Raw genomic sequence first — 27871 nt, 5'->3', positions numbered from 1 at the left:
CATTACTCTCAGAAGCCCACTGTAACTGTAGACAGACCCTATCCCTCTTCCTCCGATTCAAATTGAGAAAAGTGGACCATGACTCATCTTTGTTGCTTTAGGGTAAAATAGTGAAACATATTAATTGCTTTTTGAAGCACCTCTCCAAGTCTTTGTAGAAGATGGAACAATCTCTCTCGAAAAAACAACTTTTTTTTAAAAAAAAACACATCACCAGTAGTGAATTTATTTGTAGGCTGCTACATCTGGAGAACTTCTGTATTTGCCAGAAAGTTTTACTTGCAGCTTCAAATATAAATTGCTGTAGAAATCTCCTTGGAGGAACAGCAGCAGGCTCAGGAATCAACACAATAATGAAAGACAACAAGCACTCTATAGTTTCTTGTCTTGCATTGGAAATCTGTTTTTCTGCAGTTCTGTTGTTTTTAAATTTTTCTATTGGGTCTGCCTATACACACAATCACACACCTGCTTTGCCTTACTCACCATCCAACAACTGTTTCAGGTCAATTGGACCAGGTAGGTCAATTGCCAAGATAATCTTTAGGCTCATAACTAGATAGTTACTGGAAGGTTGGACTTCTACCAATCTCTTCAAAGCAAACAGTACCTAAATTTGTTCTACAGTCAACGATACGAGATTCTAAATCAGAGAAAAGAGACTGACCCAGTGTGGGTGGAAGGCTAGGCAGCTGATGGCACCCACTCTCTGGCCCATGAATCCATCATAGTACTTGATGTTGTTGATCAGCTCACCATTCCCATTATAGATTGCCGTAAACTGATTCATGGAGCCACTGCAAGGCAAAAGAGAATATAGTAGTCCAATAACACAAACATTACTAGTGATAGCAATTCAGGAAGAGGTTTTCTATTCTGTATTGATTAATCAATGGAAAAGGTAACATTAACACAGTAGGAAGCAAAGGTTCCAGGTGAGGTAATAAAAAAAATTGAAAAGAGATATTCTTTAAAATTTTACAATCTTAAATATATCCCACCATTCAATAGATCCCAAGCAAAAGATCCAAAGTACAGGGTCAAATGGAGAATCTTGGAGGGATTGTAGAGCCAAAATTGTGGGATGATCCTGACTGCAAATTCCAAAGTGGTGAAACTGGATAGCACACACCCAGCAAACTAAACACTTGCTAGTCTTAGAAAGAAAAAATGTTTCTTGCTATCATGAATTACAAAACTGATTATTTTTGAATTTCAAGGGTCTAAAAATCCAATTAAACATGCAAAGGTAAAGTATTCAGACTGTAAATGAGGGAAAGAAGCTGCATTGTTTTTGACAAGGAAAGCAAATGCCAGTGTTTGACCAATGGGAGCTTTCACCTGCGCTTTGTGAAAAGACATTCCTGACCAGAGCTCTTGTAGAACTTACCAAGCAAATAGGTTGGCTTGTGGGTGAATATCTAGCGCTGTCAGCCCTTTGACTATTTGAAGGACCTTCACTGATTCTGGCATTCTCGGGTCGAAGAAACGGACATCTCCATTTACACTGCGAACAGATAAAGTGTTGGGTTATTAATCACTTGCTTCCTCATGGAGAGTAGGCTGTACTACTTATCCCAAGTTCTGGCTAGAGTCAGGAGGGTGCAACAACTGTGTTCACTTTATCGACAATTCTCCTTCACTGCAAACAGCATTTTAATGTTACCCCATCACTGCAACTCATTTCAAGCAGCAGCTCCAAGACTTTGGGTGCTGAACTAAAAATTCAATTCATCTTAGTACAGCTCTACTCATTCATGCCTACAGAATTAATATACACTAATTGTTTTTAAAAAATAATTATAGACACAAGTAGAGTAATACAAATCTCGATATTGAAATTCTACTTACATTTTCACTCAATATAATGTATTTTATTTATGTAACTTTTTCAATCCCAATTCCACACTTTTCAACCACTTGTGTCCAGAAGTCTCTCCCCCCCCCCCCCACGCCAACTGGGAACAGTTGGATCTTCAATTTGAGTATTTGAATTGATCAGTTGTGAAGAGAGTGTGATTTAGTTCTTTATATTAACTTTTTCCTTTTACTCAAGTTATTAGATCTCCCCATTTCGAATCCCAGGTCTTCTTACAACAGCCTGTTGTGTATTTCATCCTCCTTTCAAAAATATAATCATGGAGCATACAGTCTGCTAAATATTCAAATCAAAATAAATTAGCTGAGTGTACTGGGTAGTCTCTAGCTAGAGTGCCATTTTGTTCTGGGCTTAATGGACCCTTAACTAATAAAACTGGTTCAGACTTATTATTTCACATATTTTAAAATATATTTTTTTGAAATGATGATTTTAAGAAAGAAGTAAGGTTGAAGGATGGGCTTATCTCATTTGTCCAACACTGTGTTTCTTAACCTAAACCTCTTGGCAGAAAGGGATTTAGTGAGAAATAAAATGAACAAATTAACTTCAGCAATGGGCTTGTAACATGTGCCCTCTAACCATGTCCATTAGGAGTCTTTGACCTGACAGCCATAGTAATTGATAACCAGCTCCTTAATTCCTATGACAGCTGGACAGATGATGCAATGGTAGGTTTTTCACACTGCCCAGTACAACATTAATGGGATTAAATTCCTTGAAGCAATCCCCCACTTCATGCAGTTCTTCTCTACATAACTTCCTGGATTCCAGTTTCAGCTATTCACTTCAGCAGTTGCAATTCAAATAGCTCTTTACCATTTGTGATAACTCAGGTACTCAACCTGTATGACCTGCATCTGTAAGAATTCTTCCTTTATTGTGGGACATCCAGCCATCAGAACATCGATTAACAAATCTAGAAGTTGAAATGACACCAACAGGGATAGACCCTGGCACAACCTGAGATCATTTCCCACAGCATTCCTCGTCTCTCTATTTCTCTCTGGCCTATCAGATCTTTTAATAAGGGAGCCATTATCTAAGGAGTTGTCATGAATTTTCATTAACGAAGCCCCAAAAGATCTTTTCTGCCCTCACATTGTGAAAATTTGAGTTCTGTGGATCTTATGCTGAGACACAGGTGGGATAATAAGCAAGCAAGCAAACAAACAAAAATTAGTTACAGATGCTAAAGCAGAAAATAGAGAGGATTGAAAGCTATAGTTTTGCTAGAGTTTAGTCCTATAATTACATTTTAGCACAATAGTCAATTTCTGAAAATGTGGATTGACCTTTTTCCACACGTCAATGGACAGCATACTGTGTTTCTGTATAGGAACAAAGCTCAGTTGCTGGGTATGAGGCCTGAAAACCTCTGCATACAGAGTAAAGCTCACTGCAAGCAAGCATTCATGCGGGTCTGTATCTTAGGGGCATGTTTATATAATTAACGGGGGGATTTAAACCATCCAACAGACACCATAATTATAGGGAACTCCAAATCAGATTGTCAGGATATTAAATTGAGAACTTTTATAACCCCAGACTGCCTTTTCATATTAGGGAGAAATGGCCATGAATAAAGTTTGAAAAAATATCACAAAATGAAGTAATAATTCTATTCAAAGCCTTGAATGTCAATATAATAATTAAAAGGACAGTATTTGCATGTAACAGAAGACAAATTTGCTAGTATGCTTTAACATATTTTCTTTTTGGTACTTTTCCCAAGTTTTTTCTTCTCTCTGTTCATTCAGCTGTTGGTTATCTCGACTCTATTGATAGTTTTCTCAGCATCATGGATTCCTTCTTCTGTTTTCCCCTCTATTCTTTTACTTACTTTCATGCCTGACCCACTATTTAGTTTTTATTTTCTTCGAACTATAGCCTAGTATATAGATTTGTTACTTTTCATTTAAGCACCACACAGTGCCTAGGGACTGAAGGGTCTTATAAATACCAAGACCAGCATCAGTCTAACTTGGTTTTATTATATTAAGCTAATGAAATGAAGATGGAGAAGAGAAGGAATTCTCTGCGATGTGTTGCTTTGTGTCCCATATGGGAGAAAAGTGAAATAACAAACAAATAAACAAGAGTTTGCAGGGAGCATCATATTTAGCATATGTAACATAACTTTAGCTTGGCTAAATATCCAAAGGCACCAGATCCAATCTGATCTTGGAAGCAAAGCTAGGTGATGGGAGATCACCAACAATTATCAGGTGCTGTCAGCTGCATTTTAGAGGAAGGAACTGACATACTTCTGGGTGATTTTTGCCTAAGAAAATCCTCTGAAATTCAAAAGGCCGTTATGTGTTGACAGGCGATTTGAAGGCATACACACACAAAAGAGGATTTTCAAAGGTAAAAAGTGTGGAGGCAGCAGCGTTCTCTTTGTACTTGCACAAGAAGTAGGCTCTAGGGCTGTACTGTCAAAATGAATTGCCAAGAAAAAGAGGAGGAAGGCATAATTATAAGGAGAAAAAAAGAAAGCACCTATATTTGACTCTTTGTGTTGATGAAGTGAAAGCTTATGGAAAGTGATGCTGATGTATGCGAAGGTTGGGAGCTTACAATCTGGCAGTATACATGCCAGTCAAAATACATTCCACAGCATATTCCTAGACCTATTGTTGGTGCAGAGAGACACACTAGGAAAGCCAAAGTTTCTCCTACAAAATGACAGTCCAAGAGAAAAGCCATTCTAGCTACCATTCTAGATGTCAAAAAGTGAGAGATGTATTGATATCTCCAATTGGAGGGTTGGAAAACAAGCAAACAAAGGAAAGGAAAGCTTTACATTAGTACCCCAAAGTAATAATTTGCTGGGTCATGTAGATTTGGTCTGCCTCCTCTAATACTGCTTATCTTTGATAACACAAGAAATGGAGCAGTTGCCCCAGGCACCAGGGAAAGGTCAACTCAGGCCTTTCTACCTGCTATCCTTTGGATCAGATAACCCATAGGGACTGAAGAGGGATCTTTTCCTGCATATATTCTATTATCTGAATACATGATGGAGTACTGCTATCTGAACCCAATCTGCTTGTTTCTGTTAAAAAAACAAACAAACAAACCTAAGAACAAATGCTGATTGCCTTATTGGATTTAGCAACTTTGGTGGCTAAAGGCCACTTAGTACTCATGCCAGGTATAAACCACTTGAAAGAGAAAACCTAATAACAGATCCAGGATGTGCTTTTAAAAATCTCACAGCTTTAAGTACTGTGAAAAAAGTCTCTGCCTGTCCAATTAATAGGTATAGAGAGCATGGCAACCATCACCAATTCAGAATCATAACAGTTGCATTTTAAATAAAAGATCCCAATGTATTAAAGTACTCATGGAAACAAAAGAAACACAATTTTCTCAGAAGGACACACTGAGATGAGAAAGCGCTATGATTCATCAATTCAGCTTTTGAGAAATTCTAACCATAGTAGTGCTTGAGGCTGCATGCAATTTGAAATTCCCACTTGCCGCTACACATTTCTTTAGAAAAAAAATTCCTGTTACAATATGCAGTAGAGTAGGTTGTTTATGTTTGATATAGATGATATTTCTGGAATAATCCTGGAATTGCTTTAACCAGAGACAGGAATGTGAATGTTCTTTCTCTCACACACATGTCCTCCCTTGCTAAAAAAAACTGCTTTAAAAGCCCTCTGATTCAATAGGAACAGAACTACAAAGAAGAGGGATAATGCAATGCCCTCTAATCACAGAAACCTAACCTGACGCTATATCGATCAAGACTGAAGCCAGCACTATCCTCTAGCAAACTGTTTTTGCTGTGGGAAATGAAGAGTTTAGGCTTTTCTTCACAAAGGGTCACCTGTTTCCTTCCTGGTACACAAATCTCTTGTCAAGCTTTCCTGACCTTCTGAATAAACAAATATCACTATTCAAGACACCATTCCCCATGGCTGACAGATACATGTACAGTTTGCTTTGGTTCAGGAGCCAGATCACTACTATTTTTTAAAAGAGATTTTTTTGTAGTAAAATCTAACACATTTTCAGACCACGGAAATCCCTTCTAAAATGGCATAAGACATGCAATTAGAGGAGGAAAGCCCAAAAAGCCACAGACAGAGTAGGGGACAATGCAGCCCCACAACCCCCACCCCAAATGTTGCTGCTCAGCAAAGTTCAGTGATTATCCCTTCACATATGCAAAATCAGTGTAAATGCAACAAGGAATGCATCAGTTTATCCTCTTTTGACAAAATACTAAGTTCTTTGCTGAGAGTGTTTGATCTTCCTGGGCAGATTGAAGTGACATGGAATAGTGACCCAAACAGATCAGATAGGGTTCTGCCGGAAACAAGGAATTTGGGAAACAATACTACAAAAAGGAAAAAAACTAATTAAAATAGTATATAAACAACTGCTAGGCTGGGAAACGGAAGACGAACAAATTAAGGATTGCCAAGTAAAATGGGCCAAAGATATCGGCCATAACATTTTAACAAGACAATGGGAGGAAATATGGAACACCAAATTAAAGTACACAGTAGCAAGCGATCTCAAAGAAAACTGGCATAAGATGTTTTTTAGATGGCATTACTCACCAGTGAAAATCTCTAAATTCAGTAAAAACCTATCTAATAAATGTTGGAAGTGCCAAAAAGAGACAGGAATGTACTTCCACCAATGGTGGGCGTGCAAAAAAGTCAGGAAATACTGGAGAGGAATACACCTAGCTATACAAAAAATACTAAACATTAATTTCCCACAACTCCCAGAATTGTATCTTTTAGGTATCCCCTATGCCAAATTTCTTCATGGAGGAAAGGTTGAGAGGCCAACCAGGACAAAGCTATGGAAGAAAAAAGAAATACCCGCAACGGAAGATTGGATCTTAAAATCCTTTGAAATAATCCAAATGGACTGCCTATCACAACGTTTAAACAACTCATCTAAGAAGACAAACTGGATGGGCTTTAAGAAATACATCGAAACGAACAAGAAACTAACGCTGTCAATTGACCTAGCCAGCATCTGAGAGAAACACTAAACTTTCTTAAGTCACGCCGTATTATTTCTTCACAAGAAAACAATACCAAAAGACTCTTACCTTTGAAGACTATGGGAAGTCAATCCACTCTGGGACAATCCCCTTCCCCTTCCCCCCTCTTTCTTCTTTCCCCTTCCCCTACCCCCTCCAATCTCAACCCTCCCCCACACCTTTCTCCCTCCCCTCCTCTCAACCTCCTCACTTCCATCTCTTATCCCCTTCGCACCCCCCACACCCCATTTTATGTTGTATATATTAAAATCTTCTGCAATAAAAACTATTTCTAAAAAAAAAAAAGATGCTGGTTTAATAGAATGGGGACCCTACAAGTTCCTCCTCTGCAGCCAGATACAACCATGAAGCTAAGGAGGAATTGCAGCAGATGAAGAAAGAGCTTCTCGATCTGCAACCTGAGCCTCTCAACCTTTCCTCCATGAAGAAACAGAAATTGTAATATTTGCTACCCATCCCTCAGTAGTGGAAAACTGTTACATCTTAGAGAATTATATTTTCTTTCAATTCTTGTAATACAAGGAAGAGCGTTTCTGAAAACAAACTGCAGCTTGGTGGCAGTAAATTATTTTCTGCTGTCCTCTGAATGGGACAATAAATAAAAACAGTGCTCCCACACCGTATTTACAAGGCATGAGAAATGGATTTATGCACAGAAAATTGCTAGATCGGGAAATAATCCTGCATAGCAATAAGCTTAAAGCATCTGATGAAAACTTTCCCCCACCAAAAAAGCTTTCTCTCTTGCTAGTAAGACTTGCTTTGGCTACCTACTCGCTTTTCCCATTTTACTTCAGATCCACCAGAGGTGTATTTTTGTTTATGTTTAGAGTCTTTATCTCTAGGTTTCTGACAATGAGAGGTAAGAGTTCCTAAGATGAAGGCAGCTGCCAGAGGAGTAAAGAGTTTTTATTATCACTCCCTAGGGTTCAACACCCAGCCCTGAGATGCTATGTTCCTCACTTACAGCATACTGTACACTTGCTTTTTTGTCAACTAGCAGTGGCAAGTGACAAGCCCTTGGCTTCTCTGAGTACCATTCTTAAGAGTGTGCAGCAATCCTTCTCCTGTTCTCTCGTTCTTTGCGCCCAAACACAGGACAAAGTGGATCCTCCATAGAACCCTGTGTCCTCTTTTCAAGAGGTTCAGGGTGTTTTTTCTGACTGAGGTTTGCTATAGTTACGCTTGAAAACTCCAGCTGGCAGGTACAACCATACCTATTCCCTCTCACATCCCATCTTGCAGCAGAGTTAATTGCACAGTAGAAATGCCATAGTGAGGAGCTCAAACCACTTCACTGTTTAAATACCAGCGACAGAATTTTAAACAAGAGAGTGCAAAATAATGTTTTGACAAGAAAATGTCGCATAAATATTCAGAGGCCCCTTGTTCATTTTCCTTTTTTCCCCTACCTGACACTCATGATGTTGCCTTCAGGATGTTTCTGCAAATATGCTTTCACCACCCAAGCTGTATGCTCTCGATAGGTCATTACACGACTAAAAGAGAGAGAAGAAAAACTTTGTAAGACAGAACTGGAGGAAGCCCAGAAAAGATTGAGACATCAACTTGTAAAGAAAACCATCTGCTTCATGGGACTGGTCTCCCAGTTATGTAAAGTTGAATGCAACTGTGGGAAGGTAAGCATTAACATCACATTTTGCTGCTGCATGTTACAGAACATGTCCTAGCATTCCAGTCTTAACATTAAAGGAAAAGGGAGAAAAGGAGTAAAGACAGGAGGTGACAATTTCTTGTTTTAATGGAACAAAGCAACAGAAACATTCAGCAACTTCAGTCTTTTAGTGAGGATTAAAATCCTTACAATACAGTAATTTTCCTTTTTTAAATATGCTGGTCATAAACACAAAGAGCAGAAATACCTCTCCTGTGCTCCTGTCAAACCTGCTATCGGATGGCAGAGACTGGAAATTTAGGTGGAAAGAGCTGAATCAAATTGAGTGTCCTAATGCATCCTAGAAGCTGAGAAGGACTATGGCTTTCCCCGCTCAAGATTGGGCTACTGGGAACTGAATAATATTGAAATGATCAGGCAAAATTGCCAGGCACCGAGACTCCTATGTAGTTGAGCCTTCTATATTGGTAAATTTATATATTTTATTTTCTGATTCTCTATTGAAACAAGCCCAGTAGGCATATTTCTAGGTTTTTCTTAACCTTTTTAGAAATCATTTTATAAGTTTCTTTTGTCACCTTTTTCCTTTTTTTAACCACCATACAGGTCTATCAAACATGGAAGAAGGTGCCTTTCTGCACTTTGCATCTCCAACATCTCCCCCCCCCCCCCATTGGGTTTTATCAATTTCAGCCATTAATTTCGGGGTTATATAAATTCTATAAACGTTTGATACATATTTTCTCTAATGGACCCTATTACTGAAAATTTAAATCCCCCTTTCCATAGGTATTTCCAATTATTCAAATCTATATTTTCCCCTAAGTCTCTGATCCAGGGGATTGTTGCTGTTTTTATTCAATTATCTTCCAGGTTATACTCTAAAATATATTTGTATAACCTGGAGATCAATTCTTTATTTTCTTTCTCCAAAATATTCTCCAACTCCGATTTCCTTTTGGGGAACCCAATTTTAATATCTTTCGTAAATATATCCTGTAGTTGATAATACCTAAGCCAGTCATTTATCCTTAGCTCTTCTCTCCCTTTTAATTTCCACTGTCCCTTTTCATCCATTAGGTATTCCCTATATGTTCCCAATTCCTCATTAGATGTTGATTTTAACACAGCTTCCAAAGGATGCAGCCATAAAGGGATTTTTGGCTACATCCCTCCCTTATATCTTTTCCAAATTGCTGGAAGGCTAGCTCTTATCTGATACCTATTAAAATCTTTGTTAGCCTTAACCTTTCCATACCATAAATAGGCATGCCAGCTGAATCTGAAATTATACCCTTCTTAATTGAAGAAAGCACAATTTCCTAACTTTATCCAATCCTTTCACTAACTTAAGCCTCCGGCTTGATAATAATATCTAAGATCTGGAAGCACACCTCCTCCTCTATCTTTGGCGTCTATTAGAGTTCTAAACACAATTCTAGACTTTTTTCTGGTTTCATATAAATTTGACCAGATCCATTCATCAAATACCTTTATTCTCTTGATTATTGGTAAATTTTGAAATAAAAACAGAATTTTCGGTAAAATCATCATTTTTAGCGCTGCTATTCTTCCCAACCAGGATAATTGAATCCTCTGTCATCTTTCCAGGTCTTTTTTTACCTCCTTCCATGCCTTCCCATAGTTGCCTTGATATAGATTATTGTTTTTATTAGTTATCCATATGCCTATAGTTAACTTTCGTTGTGACCTTGCATGCTGATAAAGTTTCCAGTTTATCAATATTGTTTGTCAAAATATTTTAGTTTAAAACATCAATTTCTCTTTGTTTATTTAAAAACTTGCTACACTTCAATGCTTTTATTTTAATAACTGTTTTTAAATTGTGTTGTTTGTCGGTGGATTTAAATATAAATGTTACTATATTATAGCTGTTTTTTATGTTTTATGTCTAAATGTTTTTTTATATTTATGTTTTAATTTGGTTAAGTCAATTTATAGTTATATCTTATTGTTTTGCTATTATCCATTGATTTTTACATGTATGTATGGCACTGAATTTTGCCTTTATAATGTTGGAAATCGCTTTGAGTTTGCTTAGGGGAAGAAAAGCGGCATATAAATGTAGTAAAAAAATAAATATTTACATCAAATTTGGTGTACTCTTTATAGGATCTTCCGTAATGACCACCATGTCATCCGCATATGCCTTAACTTTAAATTCTTGGCCTTTTATTTTCACTCCTTTGATATGCCTGTCTTCCCAAATCTTGATATCTATGTAAATAAAAGTACTTCTAACATAAGTATAAATAAGAGGGGAGACAGTGGGCATCCTTGTCATGTTCCTTTTTGCATTTCCATCCAGTTTGAGAGTCAGCTATTTATCCTGAGTTTTGCTTTTTGGTTAGAATAGATTTCACCCACTGCATTTCTAAATTGTTGGCCCACCCCATATTGAATCAATACTTTTTATATAGATTCCAACGAACATTGTCAAATGCTTTCTTGGGATCAAGAAATAACAACGTGAGCTCTCTGTTGGGATCTTGTTCAGCTCCTTCTATTATATTTAATATCATTCTTACATTCTAATTTAACTGTCTACCTGGGAGGAAGCCTATTTGATCTTCATCTATAATTTTAGCCAGAATTGTTTTTAATCTGTTAGCAAGGATTTCTGTAAATAATTTATAATTGCAATTTAATAGCAAGATTGGTCTATAGTTCTTCACTTGTTCCAAATCTCTATCCTTTTTTGGGATAAGAACTATATTTGCCTCCACCCAAGAGTCCGGAATCTCAGCTTTTTGCAGCGCTTTATTCATTACTGATAATGGAATTGGAGCCAATTCTTCTTTATATTCTTTATACTACTTGGCTGAAAACCCATTTGTGGGTTATGGCTTTTTAGACAGAGCAGGAAAGAAAGATTCAGTTTGGCAGAGAAATCCCAGAGTGACTGTAATATGCAGGATGGTGATAAACATTCACAGTAGAGTTTGAATAGGGAGTGCGAGAGAGTAAATGAAGCTTGAACTGAGGCCTGTATGATGTTGGCCTAATTACAGAGAAATCAAGCGTTGGATGGGCTTCACTCTATAATTTACAGCCTTTAGTCAGTGCCCAGCTTGTATCTCTTGTAACCATTGGCAGAATATAGAAAAACTTCCCCTCTAAAAACTGCTGTATCTTAAAACTAGGATGTACATCTGTGGAATGTTTAATGGTGGGAAGATAAGATTTTTTACTAAGCATGGGTTATATACAATGTCATTTCCCATGCCATCCCAGATATTTCCAAAGAAATGGCCTTCAGTAATATGATGAAAGCTATCTAATAATTAAACATTCACTTGTGCTTTTCCTCCCTCCCCAAAGCATTCAAGGATTGTTTTTGCATTATATTTCCAAGGACTGCAACCAACTACACAGCATTTTCAGAAAGGCATATTAGAACAGCCATTTCAAGTGCACTTAGGGCTAAGAGAGGGGAGGCAAGCAGGCAGGAAGTGAGAACAAGCATGAGTAAAAGAGTGAGCATGATTTGCTAGTCATATAAATGAGATGAATGCCTTACCATTCACTGAGAGCCATCCGCCTGTCATAAACACGAATGGAGCCATCACCTAGTCCCGCTACAATTAGTGACCGATGAGAGTCACAGGACAGGCTGGTGACACAACTGTCAGCTCCTGTGGGAATATCCTAAAGCAGAAAACACAAGCCAAAGATGAAAGGACAAGGATCTTTTAAGAGCACTGGACACAGAACAATATTTCCCTCTACTACCTTGAGCACCAACACAGAACATCAAATGCACTCACAATGGATATGGATTTGTTAACAGTGTTACTGGACCAGCCAATCTGAGATTTTAGGCAGGCTGCTATGAATGGGGACTATTGCAGGTAATTATATCAGGCCCAAAAATGCTCTGGTTACCTATACTATTGATTCTCAAAATAAACTGCCAGTGGGCACAATGTAGGAATCAACCAACCTATCACTACCTATACCACATTTTACATCTGTGTAAGTTTCCAAAGAGTCTGTATCTCAATCCAGAGAGAAAATGGGGTATTATACTATTACTATTGTTCTTGAAATGCAGTGACTCATTCAGTATCTTATATCAGCCTGGCCTGGATATCATTATAGTCTCAGCAAATGGGATAGGATTTGTCTGCTCCAGACAAGGTAACAATTTTACCACAAAACAGCTCCTAAACTGCACATTTTGATCCTTAACTGGGAGTACTCCATCCAGTGCTAACCAATAAACCACTATCAAATCATTGTTGGAGGCTTTCACGGCTGGAATCACTAGAGTGTTGTGTGGTTGCTGGGCTGTATGGCCACAATAGGGGTGTGGGAACGGAAGGGGAAACAGGGTAAAAACATAATGCACAAGTCAATCAGCAAATTATAGATTCAGGGAAGATGATTACTGGACACACAGTTAACTTTTGGGACTAGTCATCCCCTGACAAATTTTGTATGAACTTTGCAACACTGTAGGTTATAGCTGAATTAGTATCTACAAATAGCAGGGAGGTAAAAATTGTCCTGAATGGCCTAGGTGCTTGTATATCAGAGGTAAGATAAGCCTAGTACGGATATCCCTGTAGAACGGGCACTGAAGGAGCACATGTTTTATTGTTTCTATATGACCCGAGTCACAGGGGCAGAGTCTCTCTGGGAAAGGGATCTTCTGGTAGTGGCCTTCGAGTACAGCTGAAGGGCCAGTGTGAAAGCCCTTCGATGAATAGGAACCTCTAAGTTTGTTAAATATGCCATAGGGGAGGAAAGATATCTGCTGTCTTCATTGATAAGGAAGGTTGGAACAGAGGCCAGATCTAGTTGGCGCTCTGTGTCTGTGATACGTTGTTTAATAAGTGCTTTGGCTTGATTGTAATCCATAGCTAATAGTAGACCTGAAGAAAATCCCAATGAGAAGATTTTGGATGCTACTGCCTGCTTCCATGTGGATTGCAAGTCATCCTCCCCTGCTTCCCTTGCTGCCCAGACTCTTTTCCTTGCTACCCCCCCCCCCCCCACCATTTCCTCTGCTTCCAAACCCATCGCTCAGGGGTACTTTGATTGTGCTTTCCCAGATTCCAGAAGGGAGTTGGACTGGATGGTTCCTGGGGTTGCTCTTACTACTACTATTACAAAGGCTGGAAGGACATTTGTTGGGGGTTCTTTGACTATGCTTTTCCTTCATGGCAGAAGGAAATTGAACTGGATGGCCCATGAGGTTTCTGCTATTATTATTATTATTATTATTATTATTATTATTATTATTATTACAAAGGCTGGATGGCCATCTGTTTGGGGTGCTTCGATTGTGCCTTTCCTGCATGGCAGAAGGGGGTTGGACTGAATGGCCCCAGGTGGTCTTCCACTGAAATATTGTTAAGTTTATGTTGGTTAAAATTAAAATTGTTATTTGTTCTAAATATTGAATCCCCCCCCCCCCGCACTGTGTGAATGAGTTCACACAAACACTCTTCATTCATCTGTCACTGGCCTGGCCCATGCCTGATTTATACACACACACACACACACATTTTATATTGTATAATATAAACATTACTTGGGAAACTTTTGCTTCAAAAAGGGCTTCATGACTGAAAAAGTTTGAGAACACCTGCTAGACCATTGTAACCCCCCCCCACAAATCTTCCAAATCTTACTTGGTGCAGTGCAGAAAAACCTGGTGGACTTCTCAGTCATGGAAACCCCTGAGTGATCTTGGGGGAGTCAACTTTCCCCCCAGAAAACCCCGTGATAGGTTTCCCTTAGGGTTATCATAAGTCAGAAAGATACTGAAGATATGCAACAACAAAAACAAAGCAAAGGGTAATAGCAATTTTCTCTGAATAAATCCTGCCAAGAAAAACCCTTTAAGAGAAGAGTCACTATAAACTGAAGTATGGTCCTAAAACAGAAGTTGAGATGTAATTGAGTTGAAGTGACATCTGCTGTTGTTATGACCTTCAAGTCATCTAATTTCCACCATATTATAATAAGCTGCAGTTCTCTGCTATAGGACCAAAATGCAACGTTGTTAAAGGGAGAAAACATTTGACTTAAAATTATTAGAAAAAGGAACAGCAAATAAATTGAAAACATGACTACAGTCAACCACAACAGAGATGGTGATTAGACAAAAGGAATATAAGAGTCGGAGAATCAATTGAATTTATTATTTCAGACAAGAAGCAAACAAATCACGAAAATATATCAATTCCGTTTGAAAGAGTACACAATTGATGAACAACTAAAGGAGCCCATGATTCAATGGGAAAAAAAATATAGGATGAGTAACAAACCTAGAAGAATGGGAACAACTCTGGAAGAAACAACTACTATTTACAAGAAGTTTTACTGTAAAAGAGAACTTTTACAAAATGATGTATAGATGGTACATAATTCCAAAATAACTCACAAAGATATATAAAACTTATTATTCAGATTTATTTTGGAAATGTAAGCAGAAGAAAAGGAACTTTTTACCACGTGTGGTGGACCTGCCCAGAAATTAAAGATTTCTGGATAAAAATTCATAATGAAATCAAAACTATATTTAAAAACAAAATAACATTGGAACCAGAAACTTTTTATTAGGATTATTAGATAAGCAAATACCAAAACATTAAGAAAGAATCTTTACATGACAACGGTAGCAAGAATTGAATATGCAAAATTGTGGAAATAACAAGTTACACCAACAACAGAGAACTGGATTACAAAAGCCTTTGAAATAGCAGAGATGGGCAAATTGTGGAATTCCCTCCCTCGTGATATCAGGGCAGCCCACTCCCTCTTAGTGTTTAGAAAGAGAGTCAAAACCTAGCTCTGGAAGTAGGTATTTGAAAAATAGAGCAGTGTAGGAATGTTAGCATGGAATATGTGCAATTTGATTATGGATTGGACTTTAGATTACAACTTTGGATGACTTGATTCATTGAAATGTATTTTTATTATGCTTATAATGTTTTAATGTTTAACTTATGGTTTAAACTGATGTGGTATGTTTTAAGGCACCATGGAGGTGCCTTAAAAGGCGGGAAATAAATCAGGTTAATTAATTAATTAATTAATTAATTAAGTTTGGCCCTAAAGCAAACAAATCTGCAGAATCTACAAGAAGAATTGAAACTTTTATAGACTTTGTGCAAAACCAAAAGAAGATGACCATGACAAGATTTGATAATTAAAAATAAGATAAACAATATATGATTATCTTGTATATTTTATATGTTAAAACTTAAGAGAGGGATGCTATCTGATGGGTCACTTGTTAAGAAATTATAATGGAATATAATAGAATACATACATAAGCACACATATATGAATGTGTTATGTATGTATAGACAGAGAGAGTATGTGTGTGAGAGAGAGACAGACTAATATAAAAGAATGCTAGGTGGGCTAGTGGGAACACCATCCCAAGAAAGAGAAGTTTGAGCGATCTGGCCTTCAGTAGCTGTCAGGGAAAGTTCTTAAAAATTGAATATAAGAATATTACCATACTGAGAGATTGTGGTTAAATCAGAAGAGTTTTTGAACCCAAGAATTATAGATCGAAAATATATTTGATGTAAATATAGAAAGAGAGAGAGCATGATAATGATAAAATGATATAAACATTAACTTGCTAACCATCTAAATGAAAATTGTAGAACTTTCTTGGTAGATATTAATAATAAATAATTCAAGAAAGATTTAATGTGAAATAACCTGTTACGAAAAATCAAGCTTAATTTCTATTGAAGAAGAACGGGAAAAGAATATATGAAAACCAAGAGACCGTGTGAGAAGACATAAGAAGATACAACCAATGGACTTAAAATTAAAATTGTTAGAATCCTCAATATTTTATGAAATATGTGTTAAAGAAATAGAGATAGAGACTTAGTTGTAGCAATGGTGATTCTGCAAAAGAACCCCACATACCTCAACAACCCTCACCCTCTTTGTTTTCTCCTCGCCTCATACTAGACCAGGGGTCCACAAACTTTTTAAACAGAGGGCCAGGTCACAGTCCCTCAAACTGTTGGCGGGCCGGATTATAATTCGAAAAAAACATGAATGAATTCCTATGCACACTGCAAATATCTTATTTATAGTGCAAAAACATTTTAAAACAATACATTAATTAAAATTAAAAACAATTTTAACAAATAAATACATATTAGTATTTCAATGGAAAATGTGGGCCTACTTTTGGCTGATAAGATAGGATTGTTGTTGTTATTGTGTGCATTCAAGTAGTTTCATACTTAGGTTGACCCTGAGCGAGGGCCGGGAAAATGACCTTGGAGGGCCGCATCCGGCCCCCGGGCCTTAGTTTGAGGACCCCTGTACTAGACATTTGTAAAGATGCAACTAACCAATAATTAACCTATTATCCCATTTTTTCCCCTTTCCTTCCCTTGTCCTCCCACCCCCCACTTTCCTAGTAAATGTTTAATAAAAATTATTTGGAAAAAAATAAGCTTTGATGGCATTGACAAGGAGTGGGCAAAACGTTGCACTCCAGATGCAGTTCAATTTCTGCTCCCATCAACTTTAAGCAGAATAGCCAAGGATTGGGCTGATGGGAGCTGTAGTTGAACCATATCTGGAGGAGTCTACCTTCCTCACTACTAATACAGAGCAAATAAAAAAAAACAAATAATAAAAATTAAAATTAAAATGTATCTTAGGGCTGTTCCACTTGTGCTGCTTTGACATGCAGTTTTAATCATTCCTTTGGAAAAAATCATCTAGGTACTTTACAAATAACAGGGATATTGAAATACATGAAAATGAAAGGTGTGGTCTCTATCAGCTTCCCAATCGGAATACTTAGACATATCTAGTAACTATGCTCTGCACGGGAGGAAGTGTATGAAGCATGTCTTCACTATAATTATCATCTTATTGAAGTAGCGGACTAGTTAAGATTAATGACTGAGAATTCACTTTGCCATAAAACATCTTTGTCATAGACAAGTCATAAATACTGCATGAAAGGACAGGAAAGATAGATCAATGTTATTTAAAACATACACACAAGATTTCCCTAAAGAGATATCAATCGGCAATTGCTGAAAATATAGCTGGCGACTTAAAAGCAAAAGAAACTCAAACATATACGAAAGAGATACCACAAATAATAGCCAGTTTATGTTCCTTAAACAAGCACCTATTACAGGAAGAAAGCTGCAGGACAACAGATGCTTGTTTGGCTTAAATCCAACCACAAATACCACAAAGTGGATTAAATATATCTTTAGGAAGAGTAAAAAGCTATGAGAACAAAACTGACAATCAACCCACCTGTTAACAAGCAAGCAGCTCTTCCGTGAGTTGTTAAAAATGGGAGAACTTCAAAGAGAAGAATAAATATATAGTTGCCTTTCTATTTTACATTTTTTGCAAGGCATTGTGAAGGCAATTTTAGGAGTACCTAACCTTCCTTGAGCTTATCTCTACCTCACCTTTCAGAAGAACCAAAGAGGATGTTTTCCTTTATAAAAGATAAAAATAGTTTTACTTTGACATGCTACGATCTTCTCCCCAAACCTGGCAGCATTTAGGCTATTGTTGTTTGCCTTCAGTTCATTTAGGACTTACGCTGACCTGGCCCTGATAACCTCTTTGGGGCAAGTAATACTCTCATGTTTTATGGAAAACAGATTATGGTACAAGGTAATTAAGAAACTTGTGTAAGATGAAACAGTATAAGATATGGTCAAGGTTGGAACAGAATCCTGGAAGCAGCTAGTGCAGTCTAATATGCACGCATCTATGCTCTGCAGAAAAATGGTTAGAACAAAACCCAAGGACGGCAGACTTCATTAAAGGAGAACTCTATTCAGCAATATATTCAAGGAGCAAGGCTGGCGTGTTGGAAAGTCAGCAGCAGTGCTATTCTAAGGCTATAGCTCTCCCTTGTTCATCTGCTGCATTTATAAAACACTGTTCAGAATAATAAGAGCACAATTGTGGAAAAGAGCACAACCATTTCAATTAAGCAGCTCCAAAAACTGAGCAACATTTTCAAACTAGGATAGTAATCTGAGCTGGCTCTGTAGAATTTCACACCTCCCTGTTTTTGCTCCCAGGAGCCCATTCAACTTCTCTGGTTGTTGTTGTCATTTTGCATTTGCTTAATACATAGATGAAATTAACAGTATCTGGGATTGCCAGACTGTTATTCAGATGTCATTATAGGTGCATGAGGGCTCCTTTGAAAATCTCTGAAGGTTTAGGGAAGAATTACAAAGTTTATTATTTTCTCTAAAATCTGATTTTGGTCTAGATCAGAAGTATATACATAAGCAGGCCGCAGAAAGGGACAGTAATTGATAAAAATGTGCTTTAAGAGATAAGCAGCTCCAGATAGGTGGCATGAGAGAACAAGACTATGGGTTGCATGGAAAAGCAATGCTGCCACGAGGAATCATTCACTCTCCTTTTCACCTGTTCTGGCATGTGAAGTACCAACTCTATATTATCATTCAATGTTATTGTATTACATGCAGGTAGCATATTGGGAGCCATCCAGATATCTTGTTAATCTGGAGGACAGTGTAGGGAATGGTAAAAAGATCTCCCATCAAGTCAAAATAAGGCACCCCCTTGTTGTTGTTGTTGTTGTTGTTGTTGTTGTTATTTCCACCCAAATCCACCACTTAAAAGCAGGTCCAGTGTCTCTCATCTCACCTATCCCATCTTGATTGCCAATGAAACACCTGTCAGCTTTCTGGGCCCAACTATCTACATTGTTGGTATCTGCTTGCTTGGAATTCACTATCTCTGACAGACATACCGTGTTTACACAGAAAAAAACAAAATGCAGAAAGATAGGATGGGCAGGATCTGGGATCTTGGGATATTGGCATGCAACAAGTTAACATGAATGGCTAACATTCACTTTGTCATGCTAAATTTACCATCTGTGTTGATGAGTTTCCCACAACAATTGTATTTGTATTTGATAAATGCTATTTATGTCTTATTGTATATATCGTTTTATAGGTTATTGTTATATGTATGCTGGATTTGTATCTGTAATTTTTTTTTAAATGTTGTGAGCTGCTTTGGGTCCCGTTTAGGGAGAAAAGCAGGATATAAATAAACATTATTTTTATATTATTACTAGCCATCCCTTGCCACGCATTGCTGAGGCCCAGTCTGTGAATAGGTGTTTTGTGTGTTTATATATGTGTGTATATATGTGGTTTTGTGCATGCGTTGTAATGTAATATTTATTTATTTTTTGCTTTTTAAGTCTCTTCCACTGTGTTTTTCAGTGTTTTTATGAGTAATGGTCAGTCTTTGGCCTGATAGGTGTACTGTGTCCAAATTTGGTGTCAATTCGTCCAGTGTTTTTTGAGTTATGTTAATCCCACAAACGAACATTACATTTTTATTTATATAGATTTCTAGCCATCCCCTGCCATGCGTTGCTTTGGCCCAGTCTGTATATATGTGTTGTGTGTGTGTATATATTTGTGTATATGTGTATTTATGTGGTTATGCATAAATACACATGTGGTTATGCTGGAGCCCGCAGTGGGTTAAACCGCTGAGCTGTTAAACTTGCTAACCGAAAGATTACAGGTTCAAATCCAGGTAGTGGCATGAGCTCCCGCTGTTAGCCCCAGCTTCTGCCAACCTAGCAATTCGAAAACATGCAAATGTGGGTAGATCAATAGGTATCACTCCGGTGGGAAGGTAACGGTGCTCCATGCAGTCATGCAGTCACATGACCTTGGAGGTGTCTATGGACAGCGCTGACTCTTGGGCTTAGAAATGGAGAAGAGCACCCCCCCCCCCCCAAAGTCAGACACAACTGGCCTTAATGTCAGGTGAACAATAAGACAGGCCCCATCCCTCCCCTCCTTTCATAAGAGCTTGAAGACCTGGTGGTTTCAGCAAACCTTTGAAAATGGCCAGTTCTAACTCAGCCCTACACATTGTCGAATACGGCCTTATTCTTCCTACCAATTACCCAGATCCTTTCCTCTAGTCGGCCCTGGAATGAACAGCCACAGACCCGTACCTAATATTATTGTTGCCTGCCATAGCATTGCATTTAATTCCCGGCCCCCCTAGAAATTTTGGGCTTGCACAAATCTTGGCTCGGCCTTTTAAATTTTTGAACAGGCAGGATTATTTTTAATATATGTGTGTTATGATTTTTGAACAGGCAGGATTATTTTTAATATATGTGTGTTATGGCAACAATTTTTATTCATATTTTCTTTTGTTAATCTTATGATTATGTTGTTTTTACTTTGTATGTTCTGTGATTTTTACCTGGAAACTGCTCTGAGTCCCCTCGGGGAGATAGAGGGGTATATAAATAAAGTTTTATTATTATATTAGAGCCCCCGGTAGCACAGTGGGTTAAACCCCAGTGCTGGCAGGACTGAAGACTGACAGGTTGCAGGTTCGAATCTGAGGAGAGGCGGATGAGCTCCCTCTATCAACTCCAGCTCCTCATGTGGGGACATGAGAGAAGCCTCCCACAAGGATGATAAAAACATCAAATCATCCGGGTGTCCCCTGGGCAAGGTCCTTAAAGACGGCCAATTTTCTCACACCAGAAGTGACTTGTAGTTTCTCAAGTCACTCCTGACATGACAAAAAAAATTATATTATTATGACAATGTGGTTATGTGCATGCGTTGTAATGTATTTAAATTTTTTTGGCTTTTTAAGTCTCCTCCGCTGTGTTTTTCTGTGTTTTTCTGAGTGATGGTCACTTGTTGGCCTGACAGGCAGTTTGTGTCCAAATTTGGTGTCAATTTGCCCAGTGGTTTTTGAGTTATGTTAGTCCTACAAACGAACATTACATTTTTATTTATATAGATTATTAGATGTGGTAGCAAAAAACAAAACAAAACAAAAAAACCAAAAAAAAAAACAAACAAAACCAAAACAAACCCCAATGTATTTCTGGGCTGCATAAACAGATTGAGGACATCTAGACTAAGGCAAGTCCCACTCCAATCTGCTTCGGTCAGACCTCACATGGAATAGTGTGTCCAGTTCTATTCAACACAATCCAAGAAAGATATTGACAAGTTTGATCAGGAAGGGTAAACACGATCACAAAAGGTCTGGAAACCAAGACCTATAACTAATGATTCAGTGAGCTGGAGAACAGAAGGTTCAGAGGCAGCACAATAGCTGTTTTTAAATATCTGAAGGGATGTTACATAAAAAATGGAAACACGTTTTTCTGCTGCTCCAGAGACTAGGACACAAACCCATTGATTCAAATTGCAAAAACTTTAGGAAGAACCACCTGACAGTAAGATCTGTCTGACAGTGGACTATACTGATTTGAAAGCCGCTCCTTTTTTTGAGATCTTTAAAGAATATTAGAATGGCTCTTTCTCAAGAAGGCTAGCTATGTATTCCTATATGGCAGGGGTTGGACTAGATGGCCCTTGAATCCCTTCTAACTCTACGATTGTAATTTAGCTGGGATATTTCAGATGAGAATTTGTGGTACTATTTCAAGAGAGCTATACATTCAAATGAAAGTATTATCTGAAAGATTCTAAGTACTGTACTGCCTTTCTTCAAGGTAATTACAGTATTCTAGTATCTAGTTTTGAAAATCAATTGTAGAGTACTTTTGTACTTTTATTTTAGGTACACAAGCACATCCACACATATTTTAATTATTCTACTACCAAGCTACTCCCCAGTATGTTCTCAGTGGTTCAAAGACTGGGCAAAAGGTATTTCTGAACCTGCAGTTGTTTTTCTAGGCTTTACAGTATGATTTTGATCCCCTGACTTCTTGCAAAAACCAATTTTCACCATTCCAAAATTAAAATTTATCTAAAGTGTTCCTAGTACAATTACTAATCATTCTTATTTGAATATTTTCACCCTACTGATTTCTGATGTTCTCTCATTTGCACAAATAGAATAATATTTGGAAATAATTAAGATTAGCATAGGCTTACTCGTGCTGTATTGCTGAGTCAAAGTGTCATAATTAATGTTCATCTAGAGGTAATTAATTTTTAAAGCTTTAAAGACAAGACGATTTCCCACAGTGGCTTAGACAGAGATATTACCTCTCATTACATGGTATGAGGTCAGGCTTGATTTAATGGCAACTGATGTGAACACATATAATTTTTGCTAAGGTGAGTTGGAAGAGTGGCCTTTCTGAAAAAATGATGAAAGAGCTGCACTGCTCTGCCATTCTCAGTATTATAAATATGAAGAGAATGGATATTCTCCTGATAGAAAGTGAAGTGTTCTGCTTCGTGCAGGAGATTCAAGGAAATGGCAGAAAGGGACATGGGGGGGGGGGGGGTGTTAACAGAAAGGTGATAGATGTGTGTGGGAGGTGAAAGTTGCTATGTTTGCTTGTTAGCTGATGAGGTTTTGGCATACATAAAAGAGGGGAGAGACCCAGAAACTGCTGAAGACATATCTCCTTCATGTCACACAACTTGCTATCTGTCCAGCCTCCTTAGTACACAAAGTAGTGGCAGTGAAGGTGCCTCATTTGTTGTTCCACTGTGGGACGTGCCAACAGTGGAGGTGAGTAGATGGCCAAGACGTTGAGTGTGAAGGGAGCATTTCTGTAGCTTTACTCTGAGACAGCCTAGATGATGGGACTTTTGGTTATTACAGTAAGAGGGCAGCAGGATATCTGTGGTGCTTTCTTCTGCATCTCCTTCTCTGGAAAGTCATCCTGCCCATGAGCAGAAGCCCATCAATTGTTCTTTTACTCACATTGTTTCCTGCCTGAACACAAAGGTTCCTTCAAATCATGTTCAGAGGCAGAGAAAGAGGACCAGTGCTACCTGAGAGGTGAGGAGCCCCCGGTGGCGCAGCGAGTTAAACCCTTGTGCCGTCAGGACTGAAGACCAACAGGTCAAAGGTTCAAATCCAGGGAGAGCACAGATGAGCTCCCTCTGTCAGCTCCAGCTCCCCATGAGGGGACATGAGAGAAGCCTCACACAAGCAAGGTAAAACATCAAAACATCGTGGCATCCCCTGGGCAACGTCCTTGCAGCCAGCCAATTCTCTCAAACCAGAAGCAACTTGCAGTTTCTCAAGTTGCTCCACACACACACACACACACACACACACACACACACACACACAGAGTAAGGGCTAAAGCCAGGAGTACCCAGGTTGGGATCCACATCTTGTCTTGGCTTGTCTATAACATGTTTTCTGCATTGTTAATCCATTGATCACACAATGCAGGTATATCAGTAAACAAGATCCTCGAGTTTTGTGGCTTGGTAACTTTCTCGAATCCCTTGTTCTACATGCACTTTTAACAGGGATTCAAAAGTTATCCTCTGATGTGGTCTCAGCTTTCTTGTTCCCCACAGAGAGAATGAATATGAGTTAGCCCTAGGAGCAGATACATTTCAGTTTCAATGCTTCATGACCAGATGAGCCCACAGAGGATAGACAGAAGGTACATCTTTTATATTTACTGCTCCTGCAACGCAAGCTTATCCTTGAGAAATGCCTGGATTGGGGAGCATGTGAAAAGAAACAGGCAAGTTCTGAAGTGGATGTAAAATACATAAGTATAGTGAATAAACAAACAGTGCCACTGCTTGAACACAGGGGCTCCCGTTTACTTAACAGATAGGTAGGTAAATCACAGTACTACACTCACAGGGAGCTGGCTGCTTACCATTGATCAATGTAAAGTGTCTACTACTCTAACACACTTTTAAAAGAAAATGTGTCACAAATAAAAATGCTTAATTGTCCCACCCCATATATATCACATGACACACACATATATGCTCTTCTGCATAAATATATGTGTGTGTTCTACTGTTGGCAGAACAGTAGATGAAATCACTGCAGTACAAGATGCTTTTCCTAAATACCAGCCACATGTTGTCCATTTAAAACCACAGACTGATAAGCAAGATATATTGATGGTTACCTGCACTTTCATTTCTCGATCTGTATCCCAGATTCGGATAATCCTTACATCTCCTGAAGTCATGAGAAGGCCGGTTTCTTGTTCCCAGTCTACCACCATCCCTGCTCCTGAGGAAAGAAAAATGTATGGCATACACAATTATTTCCTAAAGATCTACAGAGCAGAAGCCAGCAATGAGTTCTACCATTCTCAGCCTTGGATATATAGGTGAATCCGCCAGAATATTTTAGTGCTGTCCCTGAAAATTCCACAGAACGGCACAAATTCTCCTCAGTTGTAACAAAAAAAGTAAAGAATCTGCTTCTTGCAGCTATTGCTCACCCTATTTGAACTGAATGTACTAGCAATAGTAAATTATACATCAAACAAAACCCATAGAGTATTTAAATGAGGCAGTTGCTCATTCCAAACAAAGAGACTTGCACCAAAGTTGTTAAAGGAAAAAAAAAAGCACAGATCTGAGAAACCTAGCAGATGGGGAACTATGCAAGGAAGTGCTGAAGTGGAGAGGGAAATGAAAGGGAGGGTAGCTCTAGTATCTTTGTCTGGCAGAAGTTGTGCTGTTATCAACTGGAATGCCAGATCAACTGAGAGACTCTCCATGCTTGGGGAAGTGAGTGAAGTGATGACAAGGCTTTCAAATTTTACAATTGACTGACAGGTTTAGCACAGCAAAAGACAAAGAGGACTTTGAACCTATGCCATCAGAAATAAGCATCGATGAATTCGTTACTTTCAGGTTAATAAAAACTGTGAAGTTTTATTAGTACGTAGTCAGTTCATTTTGAATATCTGTTTTTAAACAATGTTAGCCCTTTTGAATAAAAAATAATAGAAAATTAGTCTCCTCTTCCTGTCTTTCACCCCCCCCCCCCCCACCTTGTGTGGCTTCAGATTCTTTTTTGGGAATTTGGCAACAAGTGGCGATAACCTTTTGTACTTCAAAAGTTAGCATTTCTTCACAGGTGCAGAAGGGAACATAAGTACTAGCTAAGCATCAAGTTTGCTTTATTCAGAACTTCACATAATCAGGAATACAGATTTGGCCTTTTGTGATTTTTTTTCTATGGGGTTTTTTGAAATCCGGTGTTTATGTGAACCGTCCAAGGACCCTACATGATTTGAAGACCAATATCCAGGAAGAAATTGCCAACATAACGCCTGCTATGCTGGCAAGAGTAATGACAAATGCCAGAAATCAGTTTACTCAGTGTATGGAGAATGGGGGATGTCACCTACCTAATTTGATCTTCAAAACTACGTAAAACAAAACTTTAGGTATGTGCCTACATTATAAAAAAAATCTGATTCATACAATGGGTTTTATTAAGTTTTGAAAAAAGGAAGTTATGCTGCCTCACCCTGTATAAGCAATCTGACACCACTTCAACTGTCACAGCTGAATGCTGTAGTTTGGTGAGGCACAAGGACAGAGAAGGCTGAAGTATTTGTAAAAGTCTAACTCCCACAATTGTGTACCAGAGTTTCTCAAATTGTGCTCCTCCAGATGTTTTGGACTTTAGCTTCCACAATTCCTAACAGCTGGTAATCTAACTGGGATTTCTGGGAGCTGAAGTCCAAAACACCTGGAGAAGCACAGTTTGAGAAACACTGTTCTATACTATTGACCAATGGCAGTTAAAGTGGTGCTAAACTGCACAAATTCTACAGTGTGGAGCAGTCTTAAACTAGACATTGATCTCCACACTTTCTCAGAGGCCTGAATATCTTATTGGCAACAGGTCTTATCTGATCTCAAAAGTTAAGCAAGATCACACCTGGTTAGTAGTTGGAAGGGGAACCTTAAGAGAATACCAGCTGCTGTAGGCTAAAAGTGGGGAAAATGGCAACTATCTCTGAGTATTCCTTGTCCAAGAATTCTCTGAGATTCATTGGGAGTGCCATAAATCGATAGACAACATGAAGGCACAATATTTCAAGAAACCATGGAACCCATGTATTTCCTGATCATCTTCATATATATGCTGCATCTTATTAAAACAAAATGTAATGGTCATTGCTACAAACCCATAATCCCAAGCAATGGGGGGGGGGGGGGGGTTAGCTATCAAACAAAACAAAAAAGCAAGTATTAAAACAACATTCTGAGATCACACATTTTGATTACACAGGCAGACACCACCAATGTGTAAGAGTTTTCTCTCTCTTCCCACATGGCATGCACTAAAGGTCTGAACGCCATTTTTCATCACAGAAGCAGTTACAGGGTCTTCTTTCCTCTCATATAGAAAATGGGATCTTGTAGACAAGGAGGAAAATTCCCTCCTCTGTAGCAAGTTTGATTCTCCTGCTTAAGTGCCCAGAACTAAGTGCAGCAAGGCACTGGCACTGCTAGTGAAGAGAGGCTCCCTGTTAGCATGTGGCAGCTATCATAAACTAGGGGGAATGGTCAAGTTTTGCAAAGTCATAGAACTGGGTAAGTTTCCTCAGCTTAATTTGAATGGCTTTCTTCACAAAGATTATCAACTACTGGTATGATGCACCAATGTTCTGCTGTAAGGGAAAAGGCTTTTGGATATAATCTACCCTCTCTCCTGTTCCCTTTGTTCCTTGAGAAGATTTTGAATCTCTAATACTGGCAAGGGGATGTGCATTATATTTAAAATGTAGAGATAAAGAGAGATTGTTCTAGGCTTGGAAAGGTTCAGATGAATTTGTTGCAGTGACACAACTTCCTCTTGTAGTCCTACTATTTTTCTTGTTTCCAAATCCAGGTTCTCATAATGAAAACCAAGCTGTGATGACGAATAGGTTTGGAATAGGAGAACATTCACTAACGTTTGTTCTGTAAGCTCACAAAACACACAACCATCAGTAAGCCACTTCCTCCTGCCAGCCACCCCGTGATTCTTACTTTGCAATAGCAAACTAATATGCAAATAAGTACACCAAGTATCTGAAAGACATTTGAAAAGCCTATCTATCATCTATCCTAACAAAAGCCTAGTTTTCTGATCAGAAGTTGAAATCAAGCACCAGTATTGGCTTTCTTAAGCATGCTTTCCTAAATGCTAGTTGGCATCTAGGCGCAGTGGTGGCACCAAATAGTCTGATATCATCTGAACAGGAGATAAGATGAACACTAATGGATTCTGAAGGGAACAAAAACAAAAAAGAGGTAAGTATTCCTTTTGAAGTTGCCCATCTGCCTCAACACAAAGAAGGCATGATTAAAGTATAGTACAAATGCAGCGAAAACATGATCTTGTTTTACTCCTTGTTAATCAGTGATCAGGATTTCTAACATTGCCACAATTTCCCAGCACTCCTGGCTCCTTGGATATGCAAGCTGGGAGCTGCTCTTTGGCCCTTGGTTTGCTTCTGAAAGCTTTTGGTCCTGTTGCAGGGAAAGGGAAGAGGAGGAAGAGAAGTGAAGCT

General features: G+C 38.4%; 1 protein-coding gene across 4 annotated transcripts in view; it reads right to left on the bottom strand.

The window, feature by feature from the left end:
- The window catches only part of RPTOR (regulatory associated protein of MTOR complex 1), a 422313-nt gene that overhangs the window by 2425 nt on the left and 392017 nt on the right, over positions 1-27871 (bottom strand). For all 4 annotated transcript variants that reach the window (XM_060764302.2, XM_060764303.2, XM_060764304.2 and 1 more), the window contains 5 exons: positions 24473-24579; positions 12095-12222; positions 8330-8416; positions 1391-1507; positions 668-797 (listed from right to left, as the gene is read on the bottom strand). In XM_060764302.2, the coding sequence (XP_060620285.1) occupies positions 668-797; positions 1391-1507; positions 8330-8416; positions 12095-12222; positions 24473-24579 (569 nt within the window). The remainder of the gene's footprint in view (positions 1-667; positions 798-1390; positions 1508-8329; positions 8417-12094; positions 12223-24472; positions 24580-27871) is intronic.

The sequence above is a fragment of the Anolis sagrei genome, chromosome 2 (genome assembly GCF_037176765.1).
Source record: "Anolis sagrei isolate rAnoSag1 chromosome 2, rAnoSag1.mat, whole genome shotgun sequence".
NCBI lineage: Eukaryota > Metazoa > Chordata > Lepidosauria > Squamata > Dactyloidae > Anolis > Anolis sagrei.
This window is presented reverse-complemented; position numbering and strand designations above follow the sequence as displayed.